Source organism: Mastigoproctus giganteus, chromosome 5 (assembly GCF_048544385.1).
Source record: "Mastigoproctus giganteus isolate SK-2022 chromosome 5, ASM4854438v1, whole genome shotgun sequence".
Taxonomy (NCBI): Eukaryota; Metazoa; Arthropoda; class Arachnida; order Uropygi; family Thelyphonidae; genus Mastigoproctus; species Mastigoproctus giganteus.
Window position 1 is genome coordinate 12,147,545 of NC_143579.1, and position 19,775 is coordinate 12,167,319.

Consider the following 19,775-nt stretch of genomic DNA (forward strand, 5'->3'; position numbering starts at 1 on the left):
CACTGGGACTGCATGGGTGTTTATGGCTTTAACTCTGCTTTAACTGTGCCCCCCGTTCAGCTTTGTTTTCAGCAGGCTTCTGAGTCTCTGATGGTATTTTTAGGTCAGACCAGCCTTAATTTCCTTGTGCTGTAACTGCTGAACCTGCATCATCCCCAAGTATTTGTAGGCCTCTCCCTCTACCATGGCTTCGATCTCTTTACCAGTCTGCAGCTGGTAGTTTCGAAGTTAACTAATTTTCCCTGGTGCAATTTTCCCTGTGTGTTTTGCATTTGTCTAGACCAAATTCCATCCTAATATCATTTCTGAATTCTTCGGTGATCCGGAGTAGTTGCTGGAGTTGTTTCTCAGTTGCACATAGAGTTTGATGTCATCCCTGTACATCAGGTATGTGAGGGTGTACTGGTTCTTCATTCCTTCTTTGAGGTTATTATTATTTCATAGAAAAAAACTTAACATTTTTTCACTAAGCAAAAATAAAAATAGATTAAAAACATGACCACTCTAATAAGTGTTTTTTTCCCCCCTTTTAATTACAGTTGTTTTTCTATCAAGTTTTTTTTAACAAGTTTGATCTTTTATTTCATAAGTTTAGTTCAAAGAAGTCAATGTATTTAATTTATATTTTGTATGTGTGTATATTGCTTCTAGGGGGGGTTGAAAACTCCCCCCATAGATGTCCCGCATTGTAATGCTAAGGATCACATCACTTTAAGTATGACTGATGTCTTTTGAGGTTATGATGGGCATCATGATTGGATCTCACCATGATGGGCATCATGGTGAGATCCAATCTTCCTTGCATTTCTAGGGTACAGCTCAAACTGTTTTCAGGCCAGCTGTTAGATCAGGGCTCCACAAAGTGGTCAATATCGACCCCCATGGGTCAATAATAGAATCTACAGGGTGAATAAACTTCAAGAGGTTGATTCGAGGTTGATTAAATGTTTTTACTCATATTCATAAATTTCAGGCCAAGTCTTAGAAATAGAAGAAATAGCCAAGATTTTAATACAAAAATATAAAATATCTATAGCTTATGTTGTGAAATTTTAGCCATTTTTGAAGATCCAAAATTATTTTTTAATATTCAGATTAATTTTTTAATTTATTTACTGATCTAATATAGGCCCCCCCCTCTCTAAGAACTTTACCATTACCTTGTTTTCTACTATATTGTTATACAGGTAGTTCTGAACTTTACGAGTTAATTCGTTCCTAGTGCACGCTCACGAAGCGGAAATTTATTTCCCATAGACAATGTTAAAAATAGGGGTTACGTTATCAACAGTGAAATTAGTTAGCTAATTAGTTTGTTTAAACAATGATTGATTTATCCAAAGAAATGAAAACGTAGCCTGTAAAATCAAGCAAATTATAATAATAGAGAAATTATTTATGACTTACAAATGTTAAAGAATGTTTATTCTACCTCATCGACTAAATGCACACTCGTTGATCACTCATTATTGGCTTGGCACTCTTTGATTTGTTGCACAAGGAGTCGTCTCCTTCAGAAATGCTTCAAGAGACGTTTATTTCCAAGATAATCTTCTCCTTTATAAATTTCAATAGCATGTATAAGTATTTTTTAACAAAATGCACAAATTGCACAAAAACACAATTTGCACGGAGTAACAAGTTTACGAAGCTTTAAAAAAAAAAAAAAAAAGGAATGAAGAGAAGATTCTGAAAATTTATTTGTTTTTTTATACCTTTGAAGATTTCAGTAAAGGGCAAACACATTGCATCATAATAACGTAAAAACCCACACAATTCCAGCTATCGGTATTTTCACAAATGCAATAACATCGAGTTTACTACCCATTTATAATTAAACAAATGCAATAACATCGAGTTTACTACCCGTTTATAATTGCTTGCAGTAACAGAAAAGTCCAATAAACCGGAAAGTGCAAATTGTTTTTATTGTTTTATGGTAGTGACTTCCAGAAATGTGCTTTAGAAAAATATCACAAAGCCGTTCAAAATTGGTTCTTATAACATATGATAACGATGAAAGTGTAGTGCATTTAATGATTTGAATTGGCAACTAATACAATTTACACTATAAAAACGACCTTTTAGGGAATTATATAGCGAAAATTTGAACTTTCCAAGGTCATGGAAAGTGAATTACCAAAAAACAATGTGTTATTGGGTTCATATTACGATATGATAGTAACGGATTAATATCGTAAAGCGGGGTACACTGTGTTGTATAGCTACATATGTGGTTTTAAATGCGGTATTTATGAATGTTTCACATTCGATTTTGTTGATATTTGATATTTGAGAGAGGAAAAAAAAAAAAAAAAACACCTCATAAAGCGAGAACTGCCTATACTATGAATACTAAATTTAGAGAAAATCTTAATTGAACCTAATTACTTTCGTTCAGGATGTTTCACATCTGCACTTACTCTAAAATATAAATTGAACTACAACCCCAATAAGTACAATGGCCTCCACTGTATCTAAGAAAAAATGTCGACAGTATTTACAAGAGTACTTGAAATTTTTCAATATGTGCCCTTGATTAACAATGTCTATGTGTCACTTATGTAAAAAGACGATTAGTAATGATACCGTGACATCTTCAAAGATGACAGAACACATTGAACAGATTCATCCTTATAAGAAAAATAAAGATCTTAAAATTTTTTAAGGTGCTGAAGTAAAAATTCAAACAAATTTAAATACATATTAGTATTAGCAATGGCCATATGGTGCAAGGAAGCCTATGGCTTATGCTGCACCAGCCAAAAAAAAATAATAATAAATAATAATAAGAAGAAAAGAAATTTTTAAAAATAAATAATAAAAGAAAAGAAAATTGGTAACCCATGCATTTCCCTCCTCTATAGACCTTTGAATTTCCCCAAACTGTCAGCCTCTACCACCCATCTACGTAACTTATTCCAGTAATTTATAACTTGCTGGCTAAAATAAAACTTCCTGCAATCCAGTCTAAACATCTCTCCCTATAACTTGAGATTATGGCCCCAAGTTCTAGAATCATTTATAGGCGTGAAAATTTCCTCATTCATTTTGCTTATGTCTCTCAGAGCCATAAACGTCTCAATCAAGTCTCCTCCAAGGTGCCTAATTTCCAAGCTCTGCAACCAACATATTCACAGTTATATGGACGCCCTTTTGCCGATCTCACTAGGCGAGTTACCCATTTTTGGACTTTCTTTAGGTACCGTCTCCATACTTAAACACAGTATTCCAGTGTTGGTCTAACAATAGCCTTATATAATTGGATTATGATGTCCTTATCTCTGCTAGCAAATGCTTGATAAGTCATCGATAGAACACCGTGGGCCTTCCTTGCAACCTGTCTCCAATGCTTGTAGAACTTTGTCTGACCGTATTGTAACACCCAAGTCCTTTTCTGCCACTACTGGCTTCAGTTCAGCTCCACCAAGTGTATAAGTTATTTTCGGGTTACTCTTCCCCAGGTGTAATTCCTTGCACTTTGCTGGATTAAAGCATATCTGCCATTTTTCTTACCATCCCTGAAGTCTATCTAGGTCACTGTGAAGAAGCTCTGCTTGGCAGCAATCATTAACTACTCTGCAAATTTAGACATCATGCCCTCTATCCCTTCATCCATGTTATTTATGAAAATCAAAAACAACAGTGGTCCTAATATTGATTCTTGGGGAACCCCACTTCTTACATCAACCCAATCTGAGGAATAACCATTTATCACAACCCTCTGCCTCCTGCCCTGAAGTCATCCAGCTATCCATGTAAGGATTTTCCCTATGATTCCAACCTTTTCCAGCTTATAAAGTAACCGCTCGTGTGGGAATATATCAAATGCCTTGCTAAAATTCAAATAAACAAAGTTGAAATTATTCCCTAGGTCCAGCTGTTGAGTGACCCTGTCAAAATAGCTAACCAGATTAGTTAAACATGATTTTCCCTTTACAAAACCATGCTGAGTATCCTTCAGAATTCCATTTCTATCTAGGTGATCCTAAATTCCACCCTTGATTTTCTCTATGATTTTCCCTACTACTGAAGTTATACTAACCGTCCAGTAATTTCCCACTTCACTCTTAGAACTGCCTTTATGTATTGGAGGTACATTGGCACTTTACGAATCCAACAGAATCATCCTGAATCCAGTGATGCTCTCATAATTAGACTCAATTGTTCAGTGCACTCACTTACGGCCTCCCTTAAGATTATAGGGTACATACCATCAACCCCAGGAGTCTTACTGGCCTTGTAGGCTAGAAAGTTTGTTAAATAATTATGTGAAATTGCAATATTATTAATTACATATTTTTCAACTTCACTCCCATAATTTGTCTTTGACATAAAGGGTTTTCTTCTGTAAATATCGATGCAAAGTAACTGTTAAGTTCATCTGCAACATCAGCTGGGGTATCTAATACTATCCCACATCCATTACATAAGGGTGTATTATGTCAAGGAGATGGGTATAGTATATTCTTGCAATGTGTATGCCGTATCCAAAAATTTCCTTACTTCATACAGCATGTCCCCTCCCCCACTTTTTGTTACTACTGAACGCACCACAAATTGTCTTAACTAATAGAGCAAACTTATCTGTGAAAAGATCTTAACCTCCCAAACACATCCTTGTTCATTTCACAAATATACACATTCTCATTTCTAATCTCAATGATGTCCATTTCCACTAACAGTCTGCCAAACCCCACATTTCGCAGACTGTTTGGTAAAATGTTTGGCAGACGTTTGGTAAACAACTGATTACTTTCTCAGTAATCAGTTGATTCGACTACTGCTCGTCTCATTTGTCTAAATTGTTCACTGTGTTGGTTCCTTTCACTTTAAAGGTGGTACTTGTGCATGTGTCCATTCTGATATTCCCTGTCAGAGACTTAGTAATTTGGATTCTCCTCTTTTCAATCTTCTCTGACTTAAAATCTCTCTACCACATTCTGTCAAATTTATATGTTGCCCCTATCGTTCTTCCAACTCCATTAATCACTTGGAACTCCTTAACTTTCTCCAATCAAACTTTCTTGAAACTGAGGTAATTTTCCTTGGTGATTTTAATGTTCACAACTCCAGCTGGCTTCCATTTCCTTGCCACATAGACTAAGCTGGTTGAGATGTCGAGGCTTTTGCAATTACTAATGACCTCACACAGTTGTTTATTTACCTTGTTGTTTGTTTATCAGATTACTGTTTCAAATCTTGTGATGTCAACGTTTGTTTAGGTCATGTCAGTGAAATTAATCTTGTAGGGATGGAATCCTTTATTCCAACTCCACCTAAAAATCTCATCTTTTATCTAACCCTTGGTTTTCCAATAAATATGCTAAGGCTGTTCAAGAGAATACCAGACAATGCTGGAATACCAGACAATCCTAACCATGCAGCCAACAAGCTTTATCATTTTCTCACAAACAACCCTTCTAAGTACACAGTTGAGGCACCTCAGATCACAACTTGATGGTCTCTTTGCCGATGGAGCGTTTCTCTTGTTGCCATTCTCAACCTCATGTCGTTTGACAGTACAAGAATGCAAAATGGGATAATCTGCGAGATTTCTTTTCTCCTTTTCCTTGGGCAGATTACTGTTTCAAATCATGTGATGTCAACGTTTGCTGAGGTCATGTCAGTGAAATTAATCTTGTAGGGATGAAATCCTTTATTCCAACTCCACCTAAAAATCTCATCTTATATCTAACCCTTGGTTTTCCAATAAATATGCTAAGGCTGTTCAAGAGAATACCAGACAATCCTAACCATGCAGCCAACAAGCTTTATCATTTTCTCACAAACAACCCTTCTAAGTACACAGTTGAGGCACCTCAGATCACAACTTGATGGTCTCTTTGCCGATGGAGCGTTTCTCTTGTTGCCATTCTCAACCTCATGTCGTTTGGCAGTACAAGAATGCAAAATGGGATAATCTGCGAGATTTCTTTTTTCCTTTTCCTTGGGCAGATTACTGTTTCAAATCATGTGATGTCAACGTTTGCTGAGATCATGTCAGTGAAATTAATCTTGTAGGGATGAAATCCTTTATTCCAACTCCACCTAAAAATCTCATCTTTTATCTAACCCTTGGTTTTCCAATAAATATGCTAAGGCTGTTCAAGAGAAGAACGCTGCATATTGTAATTGGCTTGAGTCCAAATCTCCAGGTTCATTTATTGCCCACACCAAAGCGTGCAACAATTGTAAAGCATTGGAAAACAGGCCTCGAGCTTTGGGTTGCATAATCATTCATTAAGTATTTTGTCATGACCGAAATGTTGTGTCATTTAATTTAATCATTTAATGAATAATTGTAAAGCAGATATTAATCAGTCAAAACTAGATTTCAAACAGGCTAAGAGTAGAAAACTTGCTTCTTGTCCAAATGGTAGCTGAGTATTTGGGTCTCTTTTGCCAAAGCTATTGGCTGCAACTTTTGTCCATCTCTGTTCCAACTTCTGTCAAAACCTAATGGTTCTACTGCCAATTCAGCCAAAGATAAAGCTGGCCTGCTAGCATCCTACTTTTCTTCCAACTCGTAAAGATCTTGGTAAACCATCTCCTACCATCCCCAGTACATTCCACTTAATGGCTTCTATGGGCTTCCCTCAAAAAAGATTTTAGAAGGATAATGAACAATCTTGATGCTAAGGAAGCTCCCGGCCTTTATGGTATTTCTCCATTTGTTCTCAAAACATGAGTCCCTGAGGTGTTTTCCCTTCTGCTTGGAAATTTGATCATATCCAGATTCTAAAAAGGCTGACAAAACCCTCCCATCCAATTATCGTCCCATTGTACTTACTTACTGAGAAGTACAATAGGAAATTAATCAATTTCTCCATTACTTTTGAAAGCCCTTTGAAAGGCTTTCTAAAGTAATGGAGAAATTGATTAACCACCAGTTCTTAAACTATACAGAAACCTTCAAACTGATCAATGATCACTAGTATGGATTCCATCATTGTCAATCCACTGGTGATATTCTGGCTTATGTTACTCATTTATGGAAAAGTTTAATGAAATTCAATCAGTTGTTCTTGACATTTCAAAGTCTTTCGATTGTGTTTAGTGTAAAGGTCTTCTAAATAAGCTTCCATCTTATGGCTTGCCAACTGTTCTTTGTAATTGGGTATCTGTTTTTCTCTCTGATTGCTCACTGTGGGTAATGATAGATGGCTCTCTGTCTTCTAACTTCTCTTCTAATGCTAGTGTTCCCCTAGGTTTGATTCTTTCTCCCACTGTTTTCCTGTTGTATATTAATGACATTCTTCCATTGACCAGAAATCCTATCCATAGTTTTGCTGATGTTAGCACATTGCATTCCACCTTTCAGTTTGAGAAGCCTTGCCCTGCACAAACAACTTCAACTTCTCGAATATCCACTACCAATTCCTTAAATGCTAATCTTCAGGTAATTTTCCGGTTGAGCAAAGATAGTTGATTTGAATCCTAAAATTCAGTCTTGGAAAAAGGATTCTTCTGCTCCTATGCTTATCCTCAATGAGACTCCAATTTCTAGGTAAGATCATATCTCTATTGGGGATTACCCCGACTTGTCACTCTTGGCATAGGCACATTCAAATATTCCTTCCTGTGCATCTAAAAAAACTGGGTTTTCTCTTTTGCTCTCAGCATTGCTTTTCTTCCAAACAGCTGTTCATTCTGTAAAAATTACAAATCCATCCTATCACGAAATATTGTTCCCGTAACTGGGGTGATGCCTCTGGAACCTCTCTGTATTCTAGATAGTAATAGTAATGGAGGCATGTGATGCAAAGAAGGAAGCATATAAGCTTATGTACCATCAACCAAAAAAAAAAAAAACCTTCACACATCCATTCCCTCTAAAAGTTTGTCCAGTTCCTCCTTGAATTGATTTAAACTATCAACTTCCACAAAGACAGATGGAAGTTTGTTCCAGCATTTAACCACCCACTGGCTTTTGCACAACTGTTTTTTCCTCAATTTGAATTTATGCCCCCCTCAGGTTTATAATCTGAGCAAGTGAAAGAATCCCATCAGAATTCAGCATGCTCAAACCATTCAAGGCCTTATACATCTCAATCAGATCACCTCGCAGGTGCCTAGTCTCAAGCCTTTCTTGGTAAGACCATCCCTTCGTTCCCCTCCCCATCTTGTTGCTGTTCTCTGTACATGCTCAAGCAACTCTGCATCCTTCCTAAAATGAGGCCTCCAGACCTGTACACAATACTCAAGGTGTGGCCTGACCATTGCCTTATACGAAGGTATAATCATCTCCTTTTCTCTACTAGCAAAATTCCTGTATATCATTGACAATACCCCATAAATTGCTCTTGCACTGCTCAAAAAACTTCATATCTGACTGCACAATTACTCCCAGGTCTTTTTCATTTTCTACTACCCTAAGTGTAGTACCACAGAGTTGATACATTTCTCTGGGTTTACTTCTACCCATATGCAGTACTTTGCATTTGTCAATGTTAAACTTTAGTTGCCACTTCTAGATCCTGTTGCAGTAGCTTGCTGTCATTACTGTCAATAACAACTCTGCCAACCTTTGTATCATTTGCAAACTTTGAAATTAAGCCTGATATACCCTCATCAATATCATTGATGAATACAAAAAACAACAATGGGCCCAGCACCGAACCCTGGGGAACTCCGCTAATAACATTAGTCCATGAAGAGCAGCATGCATTAATTACCACTCTGTTTTCCCTCCCTCAACCACCCTTTTATCCATTATAGCAACTTGCCCTTATTACCATACTGCTCCAATTTGTACAGTAGTCTTCCATGCAGAACAGTGTAAAAAGCTTTCCTGAAATCCAAGTATATGATATCAAAATTATTTTTTGCATCCAGTTCCTTTGTAACCACATCATCAAAAAATGTCAAATGCTTTTTTTTTTTTTGGTTAATTACAAAAACATCAACTAAAAAATGATTTTTTGGTTAACATTGTTTGACACTAAACCCTTGACATAGAAGTCAGAAATCTGCCAGATTTTCTTCACATGAAGATAGAATGCACCTTGAAGGAAAATTCTGCATCAGCTTTAGAATTGTGACTGCAGTTTGAGTAAGGCAGAAACAGTGATTTCATATCCTCATGACTTATTGTTAATCAAGAAATTTAAGTTTTCCCTTGCCTTTGGTTTCTTACTCTGTTTTGTATTAAAAAAAAAAAAAAAGCAATTTGATCAAAATGCACTTAAAATCATTATTTCACTTAACTCTAAATATATTGTATTGGATCTAAAATTTTGTAATTCTACCATCAAAATTTCATGCATGTTAGTTTTAGTATGATTTAAAGTTGATAGTACCTAATGTAGCTTTACTTAAAATAAAAGTAAACAGTTAATTTTCTCCCATGCTCCTCCCCCCCACACACATTGTGGGTAAGTGTATGTGGGAGGGTATGGTCTTCTTGCTGTATTCCTTGAGTATATTTCTGCCAGTGTAATTTTACTCATTGATAAAACTTGTTAATATTACTTCCTTTGCTTTAGCATAAAATTGAATTTTTTAACTGTGTTCAATTACTTCAATTAAAAATTCTCAAATCATACGCTACTAAGTTTAAGATCCAGATTGTTGCTTTTGCTATTTAAAAAAAAAAAAAAAAAAAAGCAATAGAAAATCAGCTCAGGAGCACAAAGTTCTTGATAAAAGTCTTCTTGAATGAATCATTTGTGAGAATTTTGTTTCATGTGGAGAAACTGTATCTGCACACCAACAGTGGTCAGTATTTACCAATAGACAATGATTAAAATTCAAAGTTCAGTCTTTTCATGAGGGAAAATTTTAAAAGGTGTTGACCACTTCAAAAACGTAGACAAGATCCCAGCAAGTTTTGATATGCATTGTCAAGAACATTGCTAATGTTGAGGCTAATGAAAAGAGGTGGGTGAATGGAAGAGTTGTGAAAACGTGAATAGAAAATATGGATTTTTGCAGAGCTCACTTAACCAAAGAAGCAAAAAGTGTGGTTTAAGTTTTCAAAGTTGGCAAACCCAGTGGTCATCACTAAGAAGTTTTATCTTTTGGATGTTGCTGTAATAAATCATTTAAAACACTTGAAAGAAAAGTAAGAGCAGTGGATCATAGACATGCTGTGAATACATAAGTACTAGACAAATGCAATGAGTTTCACATGTAACAATTGGTTTTCACAAATCCCTGATTGATGCTGCAACCATTAAAAGTGATGATAGCTGAAGAAGAGAAGGAAATGGAAATTTTATGGAAACTGAAAAAAGAAGTATTAGATATACTAGAAGAAATTGAAACTTTCAAGATGCTCTAGTGATAAAAGTTCTATGTATTCAATTAAACAACATAGAGATATCTTGTCAGTCATCCTTTATAGTGTTGCTTTTAATTTACTATTCCAATTATTATAAAATTTAATAATTTCTAATACATTTCTGTTCTATTACCATGCACCCTGTTTTATTAAAAATCTAACCCCCCCCCACACGTGTAAATATGGTATTTTGTGCATCCTGGTGGACAGCAAAATTTTAAACTGGCAAAATGGGAAAACAAAGTAATATCGAGCTGAGAAGTTAATTCTATCTCTAGAAGTTACTAAAGAGATATTTTCAATTTTGCCAAAAAAAAAAGGTATTTGGGTGCAGTTCAAGTGTTGCTAATTAACTTGAGACCCGAGGGGATCTGGTGGGGGGAGGAAATTTTATTGGCATGGCCTGCATTTGTAGGTAGAAGGAATCTATTTGATAGCCCTTGCTACATTTCTTGTGACAATTTTTTATACTGACTGGTGAATAAAAACTCAAAATAAAATAAAATATGAGGTCTGTTCAATAAAGAATGATCATAATATTTTTTTCACAATGTACCTTTATTAACTATCCATATTTTGATGGTCCTTTTTATAGTAGTCCCCATTTATTGAAATGCAACTCAACGTTTCTATTCTTCAAAGACGTGGTGGAAGCCATTTTTGACATGCATTTGAGAATCGCCTACAGTGTCTTTGCAACTTCTGACAACTGAAAACATTTTCCTCACAGCTTCTTTAACTTTGGAAATAAAAAATAAAAAAATAAATTGCAGTGTTCAAGGTCAGGGCTGTAGAGTGGACGAGAGAGAAATACATTTGACATTAATGTGGGCTAAGTACTCAATTATAGTATGAGCAGTGTGAGGTCTCACATTGTGATTCAGCACCCACCCACCCACCCACCCACTTGCAAGCAGTTGTGTCCATTTGCAATGAATGTGGACCCTCAAAGGGTGCAATACAGTTCTGTAGCAAGGTCCTGTAATAGTCATATAATGTGGCACAACATGCTGGTAAACCATTTCTTGAATGTCAAGATGACCATAAGCTCTCCAACAGAAGCCACAACTTTTTTTTTTTTTTTTTTTTTGTGTGTGTGTTGGCTGGCAGTGATGTAGACCTTCAAACAGAGGAGCCAGATCTCATCCACCATTATCACCTTTTGCAGAATATCACCATCTTTAATAACCATCTGTTGTTCAGTTGTGAGTAGCCTTGGAACCCAGCATGTACAAACAGGTCATATACAAATGGTCATGGAGAATATGACCCCTGCGTGCTTCCTATTGATATTCTCAACATCTCTGCCAGTTGCTTTACTGTTATATGATGATCTCTCTCTCGTGATTACAGAAGCAGTGTTTTATGGTTTCTGTGGTTGACAGCAGTGATTTGGAGCTCCAGGACTGATAGTTTTTGTGATTGAATCATGTCAATCTTTAAACATTCTAAACCACCTGCGAGCTGTGCTATTTGGAGGCATAGGTTCACAGTAAGCCTCTTTTAACATTTCATATGCTTCAGCTGATGTTTTCTTGAGACAGAAACAGAATTTGAGAGCAGCATACTGTTCCTTGCATGTCACATCCAAAATGGAAACAAAACTGAACAGGCATAAACTTGACTGCCAAGGTTGCACAGTTCACATGAGTCAACTGTGCAGTTGCTATGTGATGCAGCTTGGTTTGGTCTTAAATCCTGCAGCTCAGCTAAAAATAGCAAGCAATATGGTTGTTCTTGAAAAATTATTCTTTATTGAATAGCCCTTATAAAAAAAAAAAAAATTCTTAAAGCTGATACCCAGATTTTGAACACCTTATGTTTCTGATCCAATATACATTTAACTCTTGTTTATCTCATTATTGCAGTCCTACTTGTAATTATTACTCAGAATATTGTTTGTGTCTTATTTTTGCATATTAAATATGTTACATTGTGAACTGTTTCAGTGTTTGCCCCATTCATAATAAAAGGTTTAGAGCAGAATCTCAATTTATCAACAATAATTATCAAGTTATTTATTGAAATAAAATTGTGCTTCCAGATCCATGTGCTAAGTTCTCATTAAACAGCCTGCAGCATTTTCCATTCTGTATATCTTCAGATGATCCACCTCTTCCTCCTACCTCAGGTGCCCTACAGGATGAACCTACAGAGGATCTGATAGGTTAGTTTAAGTTTTCCTTAAAAAGTTGATATGTACTTTTTGTTGCTAGCTTCAGTCTCTTTCAGGCTATCTGTTATATCAATAAACAGAGCAATTAAAAAAAAAAAAAAAAAAAAGAAAAATTCAGTGTTGCGTAAAAGAGTGTACTCCACTTAAAAATCACAATTTCTTATATGTAATCAGTGAAGGTCATTCAGTACATATGTATTTTTATTTTTCAGCGTACACAACACCAAATCAGTAAGTGAATATATGTTTGTTTAGACATAAACAAATGGTCTTGCAGACTGTTTGTGCAGACAGTCTGCAAGAGTAGCCCAATGGTGTATTTAGCCAGTAGGTCAATGATATACAGGAATTTTTCTAGCAGGGATAAAAGTTGATTATCCCCTGGTATAAGGTCAGGCCACACCTTGAGTACTGTATACAGGTCTGGAGGCCTCATTTTAAGAAGGATGTAGAGCTGCTGGAATGAGTACAGAGAAGGGCAACAAGATTAGTGAATGGAACAAAGGGTTGCTCTTACGAAGAAAGGCTTAAGTTTTGCAAATTACAGGGAAACTAGGCACCGGCGAGGTGATCTGATAGAGGTGTATAAAGTCTTGAATGGTTTGAGCATGCCCAATGCTGATGGGATTCTTACTCTTGCTCAGAATAATCTCCTGAGAGGGCATAAATTAAAATTGAGCAAAGTCAGTTGTAGGATAGATGTGTGGAAGTTTGCCTTTAGCCAGCGGGTGGTTGATTGCTGGAACAAACTTCCATCTGTCGTAAAAGTTGATAGCTTAAACAGCAAGGCAGAACTAGAAAAACATTTGAAGCGAGTGAATGGGTGAAATGAGAATGGTGTGTGTGTGTTTTTTTTTTTTTTTTTTTTTTTTTTGCTGATGCTATATAAGCTTGCTTTCTTGCATCATGTGTCCATGCTAATAATATATAAAACCATTTGAATTGGTGAGCCAATGATCAACAAAACAGAAAGCAACAATATGCACACACACACACACACAAAAAAATAATAATAATAAATAAATGATAATACAATACAATAAAATAAAACAACAATATATACAGTCGATTCTGGTTATTTGGGACACATCGGGACTAGTGCGTTTTGGCCCAATTACCTGAAATTCTATTGCCTCCGTAGCCGAGTGGGCAGGAGCGGGAGTGCAGTAGCACACGCTCTTTGAGTAGACCGGGGTTCAAGCCCCTGACTGCTGAATACGGTCGATCTGCCAACCCGCACTGGACCAGCGTGGCAGATTATGGTCGATTTCCCTCAGCATGAATTGTTGAGGAGGCTTCCATCCTGCAGTGGGTTGATAATGGCTGCACTTTACTTTTTTACTTTACCTGAAATTTCACGTAAAAAAAAGTTAAAAATGCAATGGACCCCCACTTTACAATTTGTCCGCTGTACAATCAAATCATGTTACAATGGAGTCACCATAGTAAAGTACTGTTCACTATATGATGTACAGAAGGTGCCGGTCATTGTGATCACGTTTGTTAATTGCATTTTAATTCTATTAAACAGCAATTCTAATTAGCGAAAATAGGAGGAATATTATCCAACAGCAAAAAAGTAAAAATATATTAAGTACAAATTTACCCTTTATTACCTTACCAATTAAAAAATTAAATGATACTTGAAAATCGGAAGAATATACGTGAAAATCGGAATAATTAATACGTACTGTAATATGTACATACTAACTAGTTGACATTTCTGTTCACTGACATTTGTGGGAGGGGTTAAAATTTAAAACAGTAAAAAGATAAGCAATCAGTAACAAAACTCGGCACACACAAATTGCAAGTAACACAATACGCGCAAGTGAGAACGGAGTAACAAGTTACGAAGCTTTAAAAATAGGAATGAAGAGAAGATTCTGAAAATTAATTTTTTTATATGATTGAAGATTTCATGGAAGTGTAAACACATTTCACTATAGTAACCCACAGAATTCCAGCTGTCAGTATTATTGCAAATTCAATAAGATAGAGTTTACTATTCGTTTATGATAGATTTCACTAACAGAAAATCCCAATAAACAGGTGACTGCTAATTGTTTTATGGTTGTGACCTCCAGAAATCCGACCGAACCACGTGGTATGGTCGGAGACAATCGTAGGGTAATCTCCAGTGCTGCGGTCTCCTGCCCTGATTAAACGGCATGTTGTCCCAATTAAGCGAAGTAAACCCTGGCTGTTTTTAAGATTTGCCCCAAATAAACGGCTGCCCCGATTAATCGGTGGCCCAAATAACCGGAATCCATTGTACTTATTTTGGATTTAAACAAATGAAACTTGTGCTAAATCAAACTTAGGCCCCTAGTTAGTGTGCATGCCAAAAACAATGTTTGATGGGTGCAGAAGCCACAGTACATTATATACCAGCTGGAATTTAAGGTTTAAGCATAGGATGGAGGTTTGATGCCACCTCAGTAACCTTTCTATTTATGCAACTGAAACCCACCCAAATTCTCTCAATTTGCTGCAGCAGATATTATTCAAAACAGAAAGACTTGGTGTTACCTCAACTAAAAAAGGGCCAAGATGACCTCAATTTTGTATCAGCAAAATGATGCAAGTAACCAAGCTGCATGCAACAGCAAAAAAATAAATTAAAAAATAACCATGTCACCCCTCATTTACCTATTTCTTTCAAGTATTTATCCAGTCCTTAAAATTTAGAAACAACTTCCAACCTCTGCAAGAGCAGGTGGGGATTTATTTCAACAGTGTTGCCCTTTGCTAAAGGAAAATTTTTTCGACCTCTAGTCCCCAATTTAAACCATCCTCTTGAATATATTAAATGACTAAGTATAAAAATTTCCTCTCAGCATTTAGTTTATTCAAACCTTTCAAGGCCTTAAATGCCTCAATCATGTCGTCCTGCAGATACCTGGTTTCCGGACACTGTTTTGTAACTTACAAAACTCAAATCTCTCTTGATAAGAATGCTTTCAACCAATCTAGTTGTTCTTCTCTGTACCCTTTACAACAGGTCCACATCTTTCCTCAAATGGGGTCTTCAAGCTGTATGCAGTATTTGAGATGTGGCATAACTATTGCTTTAAATAATGGAATATTTGGCAAAGTTAAAATGTCATTGACAAATTATGAGCTATCTTAGGAGCCTGTCAGGAAAACATCATATCAGATTGTATAGTTACTCCCAAGTCTTTTTCATTATCTATAATTTTGAGTTTGATGATACTCAAGTGATAGGTGTCTCCGTAGCCAGGTGGGCGGGAGCAGCAGAGATCTGGAGCAAATATGGCCTTAGTTGCTAATGCTCCTAAAAACTAAATAACGACAACTCAAGTGATAATTGTTAATTAACTAACATTTACTGCTTCCCATATGCAAGATCCTGCATTTTCTTGCATTAAACCTCAGCTTCCATTTCTGAGCTTCAGTAGCATTTCCTGATTATTGTCACCAACTACCCTGCATCATCAAACTTAGATATTAAACTTGAAATACCTGCATCAGTATGGCTGGCTGTAGTTTTGAGGTAATGTTCATGTATGCAAATTCCCATACTGCAAGATCAAGTCTATATACTACCATAAAGTGCACAATTCATTGTTAGTTACTGCATTACTACTGTCAGCTGCAATAAAAACAGTTACATTGAAGTTGAAACTCTTCTGGCCTTCGCCATCCAGAGTGTAAATTTAAATTTATATGTTTGACTAATGAATATTAGAAACAGAGGCCAGAATCCAAACCCTGTGGGCCCCAATCATAACATTAGTCTATAAAGAGCAATGGCCATTTATAATTGCTTTGTCTTCTACCGCTTAACCATGCCTTTATCGATAATAGTAACTTTCTCTCAATGCCTCATTGCTGCAATTTATACATTTGTTAATTTGGGACTGTATCAAAAGCTTTACTGAAATCTAAGTAAATGGTGTCAACCTAATAATGTGTGAATGTAACAACCTCAGCAGCTAATTAGGTTATCCTGGCATGATCTGCTCTTATGAAAGCCATGCTGTGATTCTCTTCTAATTCCATACTTGTACAGATTTTTTTTTTTTTTTTTTATGAAAATCCCAAACACGAAAGGTATCAAAACCTATAGTACTTAGTACCGTGCATGGGTTGAAGGAGAAGTATGGGGGGAGGGGGATGCCGGAAACTTTGCTCTAGAGACTAAACATGGATTTCACCAATTCAAGCCTCCAATAAGCAAAGTGGTGGTATGGCATATTTTTCCAATATGAACCAGTCTCGTCTACATTGACCTGTTGTGGTAGGTAATCCTCATTTTTGATGATTTCTGCCAAAGTCTTGGAACTCCGTAGCTGCTACTATGTCTGCATTAGCAGCCTCACCTGTTGTATTTCGTCCTTAACTATCATTGATACTGTTACCACCAATATCAAGTGAAGTAATGTAGTTGCTTTCTTTCCTTTTACTGTCAACGTGATTGAAGAAATCCTCATTACTTTTCTCTGCAGTCTTAACTAAAGTCTCCTGCTGAGCAAATTTATTACATATTTAATATAGGTTTACTATAGAATTTGGGATGACCTGATAATCCATAATCATTCTATCCTTCTTTTTCCACTTTTGCATCTTTCTTTTCTGTCACTGTTGTCAGCTTTTGACATCCATTTTCGTCTATAACTTGAACAGTATCTTTTTGTTTTTTTTTAAAAATCTTAGCTGCTTCCAGAAAACTTTCTTAAAGTTACCATTGGGTTAACTGAAAAGAATTTAAAATGATACTTAAGACATAGTAATCCTGCCCCCCTTGAAAACAAAAGCCTTTTCCACGTAGTTACCTCTTTAAATATATCCCACTGCAATACAGATTACTTCTCATCTATAGTCCTTTTTTTGAAGATTCTTTATATCTAATGGATCCTTACTGATATCTCTAACTGCAATTATAAGAAGCAGTCATCCAGAAATGCCTTATGTGAGTGACCAATACACAAGTTTCAATCCATCTTTGAAAAATGATTGATTGATGCTTGTGTCACACCATACCAATCAGTATAGTTATCTACTGTATATGTTTATTTTAGCATTAACATTAGTAAAGGCACATGATGCAAGAAAGCAAGCTTATATAGCATCAGCCCAAAGAAAGGGGGGAAAAAAATCTCCTAATTTGACACATCCACTCGCTACAAATGTTTGTCTAGTTCTGCCTTGAATCTATTTAAGCTGTCAACTTCTACAATGACAGATGGAAGCTTGTTCCGGCAATCAACCACATGCTAGCTAAAGGCAAACTTCTGCACATTATCCTACAACTGTCTTTCCTCAATTTGAATTTGTGCCCTCTCAGACGATTATTCTGAGCAAGAGGAAGAATCCCATCAGCATTGAGCATGCTCAAACCATTGAAGGCTTTATACACCTCAATCAGATAACCTCGCAGGTGCCTAGTCTCCAGAGAGGAGACTAGGCACCTGCGTAATTTGCAAAACTTAAGCCTTTCTTCGTAAGAGCAACCCTTTGTTCCATTCACTAATCTTGTGAATGGAACAAAGCCCTTCTCTGCACTCGCTCCAGCAGCTGTACATCCTTCCTAAAATTAGGTCTCCAGACCTGTATACAGTACTCAAGGTGTGGCCTGACCATTGCCTTATACAAGGGATAATCACCTCCTTATCTCTGCTAGAAAAATTCCTGTATATCATTGACCAGACACCATGAGCTTCTCTTGCAGACCATCTGCACTGCTCAAAAAACTTCATATCTGCCTACACAGTTACCCCCAGGTCATTTTCACTCTCTACCACTGTCAGTGTAGTACCACACAGTTGATACGTTACTCTGAGATTACTGCTTCCCATATACAGTACTTTACATTTGTCAATGTTAAACTTCAGTTGCCACCTCTCAGCCCATCTTTTCTACAAAATTTGTATATCCTGTTACAGCAGTGTACTGTCATTAGTGTCATTAACAACCCTGCCAACCTTCGTATCATCTGCAAACTTGGACATTAAGCCTGATATACCCTCACCAATATCATTGATGAATACAGAAAACAACAGTGGACCCAACACGGAACCCTTGAGGTCATTAGTCCACGAAGAGCAGTGTCCATTGTTTACCATTCTGTCTTCTCCCACTCAACCATCCCCTTTATCCATAGCAGCAATTTGGCACACTGCTCCAATTTGTGCAGCAGTAATTACTTGTGTTGCCCTTTGATCCTCCTTTGTGAATTGGAGTTACATTTGCACATCTCCAGTTCATGGGTATCTACCCTGAGTCTAAGGAATTTCTCATAATTATGGCTAAGGGTTTCCTTACTTCCTTTGCTGCCTCCTTTAATATAACTGGATAGATCCCATCCACCCCATGTTTATCTTCAACAATTTCTCCACTTTGCTCTCAGTTATTACAAAATCATCTAGCTCACTGTCAGCGTTTAATTTACCTCAGGTATTCCCCTCCCTGAATAACTCCTCATGTGTGAATGCAGATACAAAATACTCATTTAGTTGTTAAGCAACCTGAGCAGGATCATCAACAGTTGAACCATCGATATCCAGTGGACCAATCTGATTCATCCCCTTCCTTTTAGAGTTTACTTAAGTAAAGAACTCTTTGCTGTTTTTCTTTTCATCCTTTGCCAAAGATTTCTCGTAATCTGCCTTTGCCTGCGTAACCTCCTTTGTGACTTGGTTACAGACCAGATTATATCTATCATAGGTATCTGTGTCACCCATTAATTTATATGTATCCCATGCATTTTTCTTCTCTGCCACATGTCTCATTGGCACCTCTGTAGCCAGGTGGGCAGGAGCAGCAGTGCGTGGCACACGCTTCTTGATTAGACTGGGGTTTGAGCCCGTGAACACCAAATACGGAGGATGCAGAAAGGTTAGGGAATGACCACTGCATATCCCCAGAGCAGCATGGCCTTAGTTGCTAATGCTCCTAAAAACCAAAACAACAACATGTCTCATTAGTTCATCTGACATTCATTTAGGCCTAAACCTTGAACAATATTTCTTAGTCGGTATGAAAAGCCTAGTAGCTTCAAGATTAATTCTTTGGATACTTCCCATTTTGAATTTGCTGTTGGTAACATCATCAGTTGGTCCCACTGTATAGAATTTAAATACTGTCTCAGACCTCCATAGTCGCCTTTACGAAAATAAAAACCCTTCCCTTTACCCCTGATGGTAGTTACCTCTTTGAGTAAATCCCACTTCAGCACACTGTGATCACTGCCACCTAGTGGTTCATTTATCTGCAGATTCTTAATGCATGAAGAATCACTGCTGATAATCAAATCAAGAGTATTACTCCCTCTAGTTGCCTCCCGAACAT

General features: G+C 36.7%; 1 protein-coding gene across 1 annotated transcript in view; it reads left to right on the forward strand.

The window, feature by feature from the left end:
• The window catches only part of LOC150085173 (E3 ubiquitin-protein ligase RNF10), a 197,799-nt gene that overhangs the window by 148,472 nt on the left and 29,552 nt on the right, over positions 1 to 19,775 (forward strand). The window contains exon 14 of the mRNA XM_090373063.1: positions 12,330 to 12,452. Coding sequence (XP_090229189.1) covers positions 12,330 to 12,452 — 123 coding nt within the window. The remainder of the gene's footprint in view (positions 1 to 12,329; positions 12,453 to 19,775) is intronic.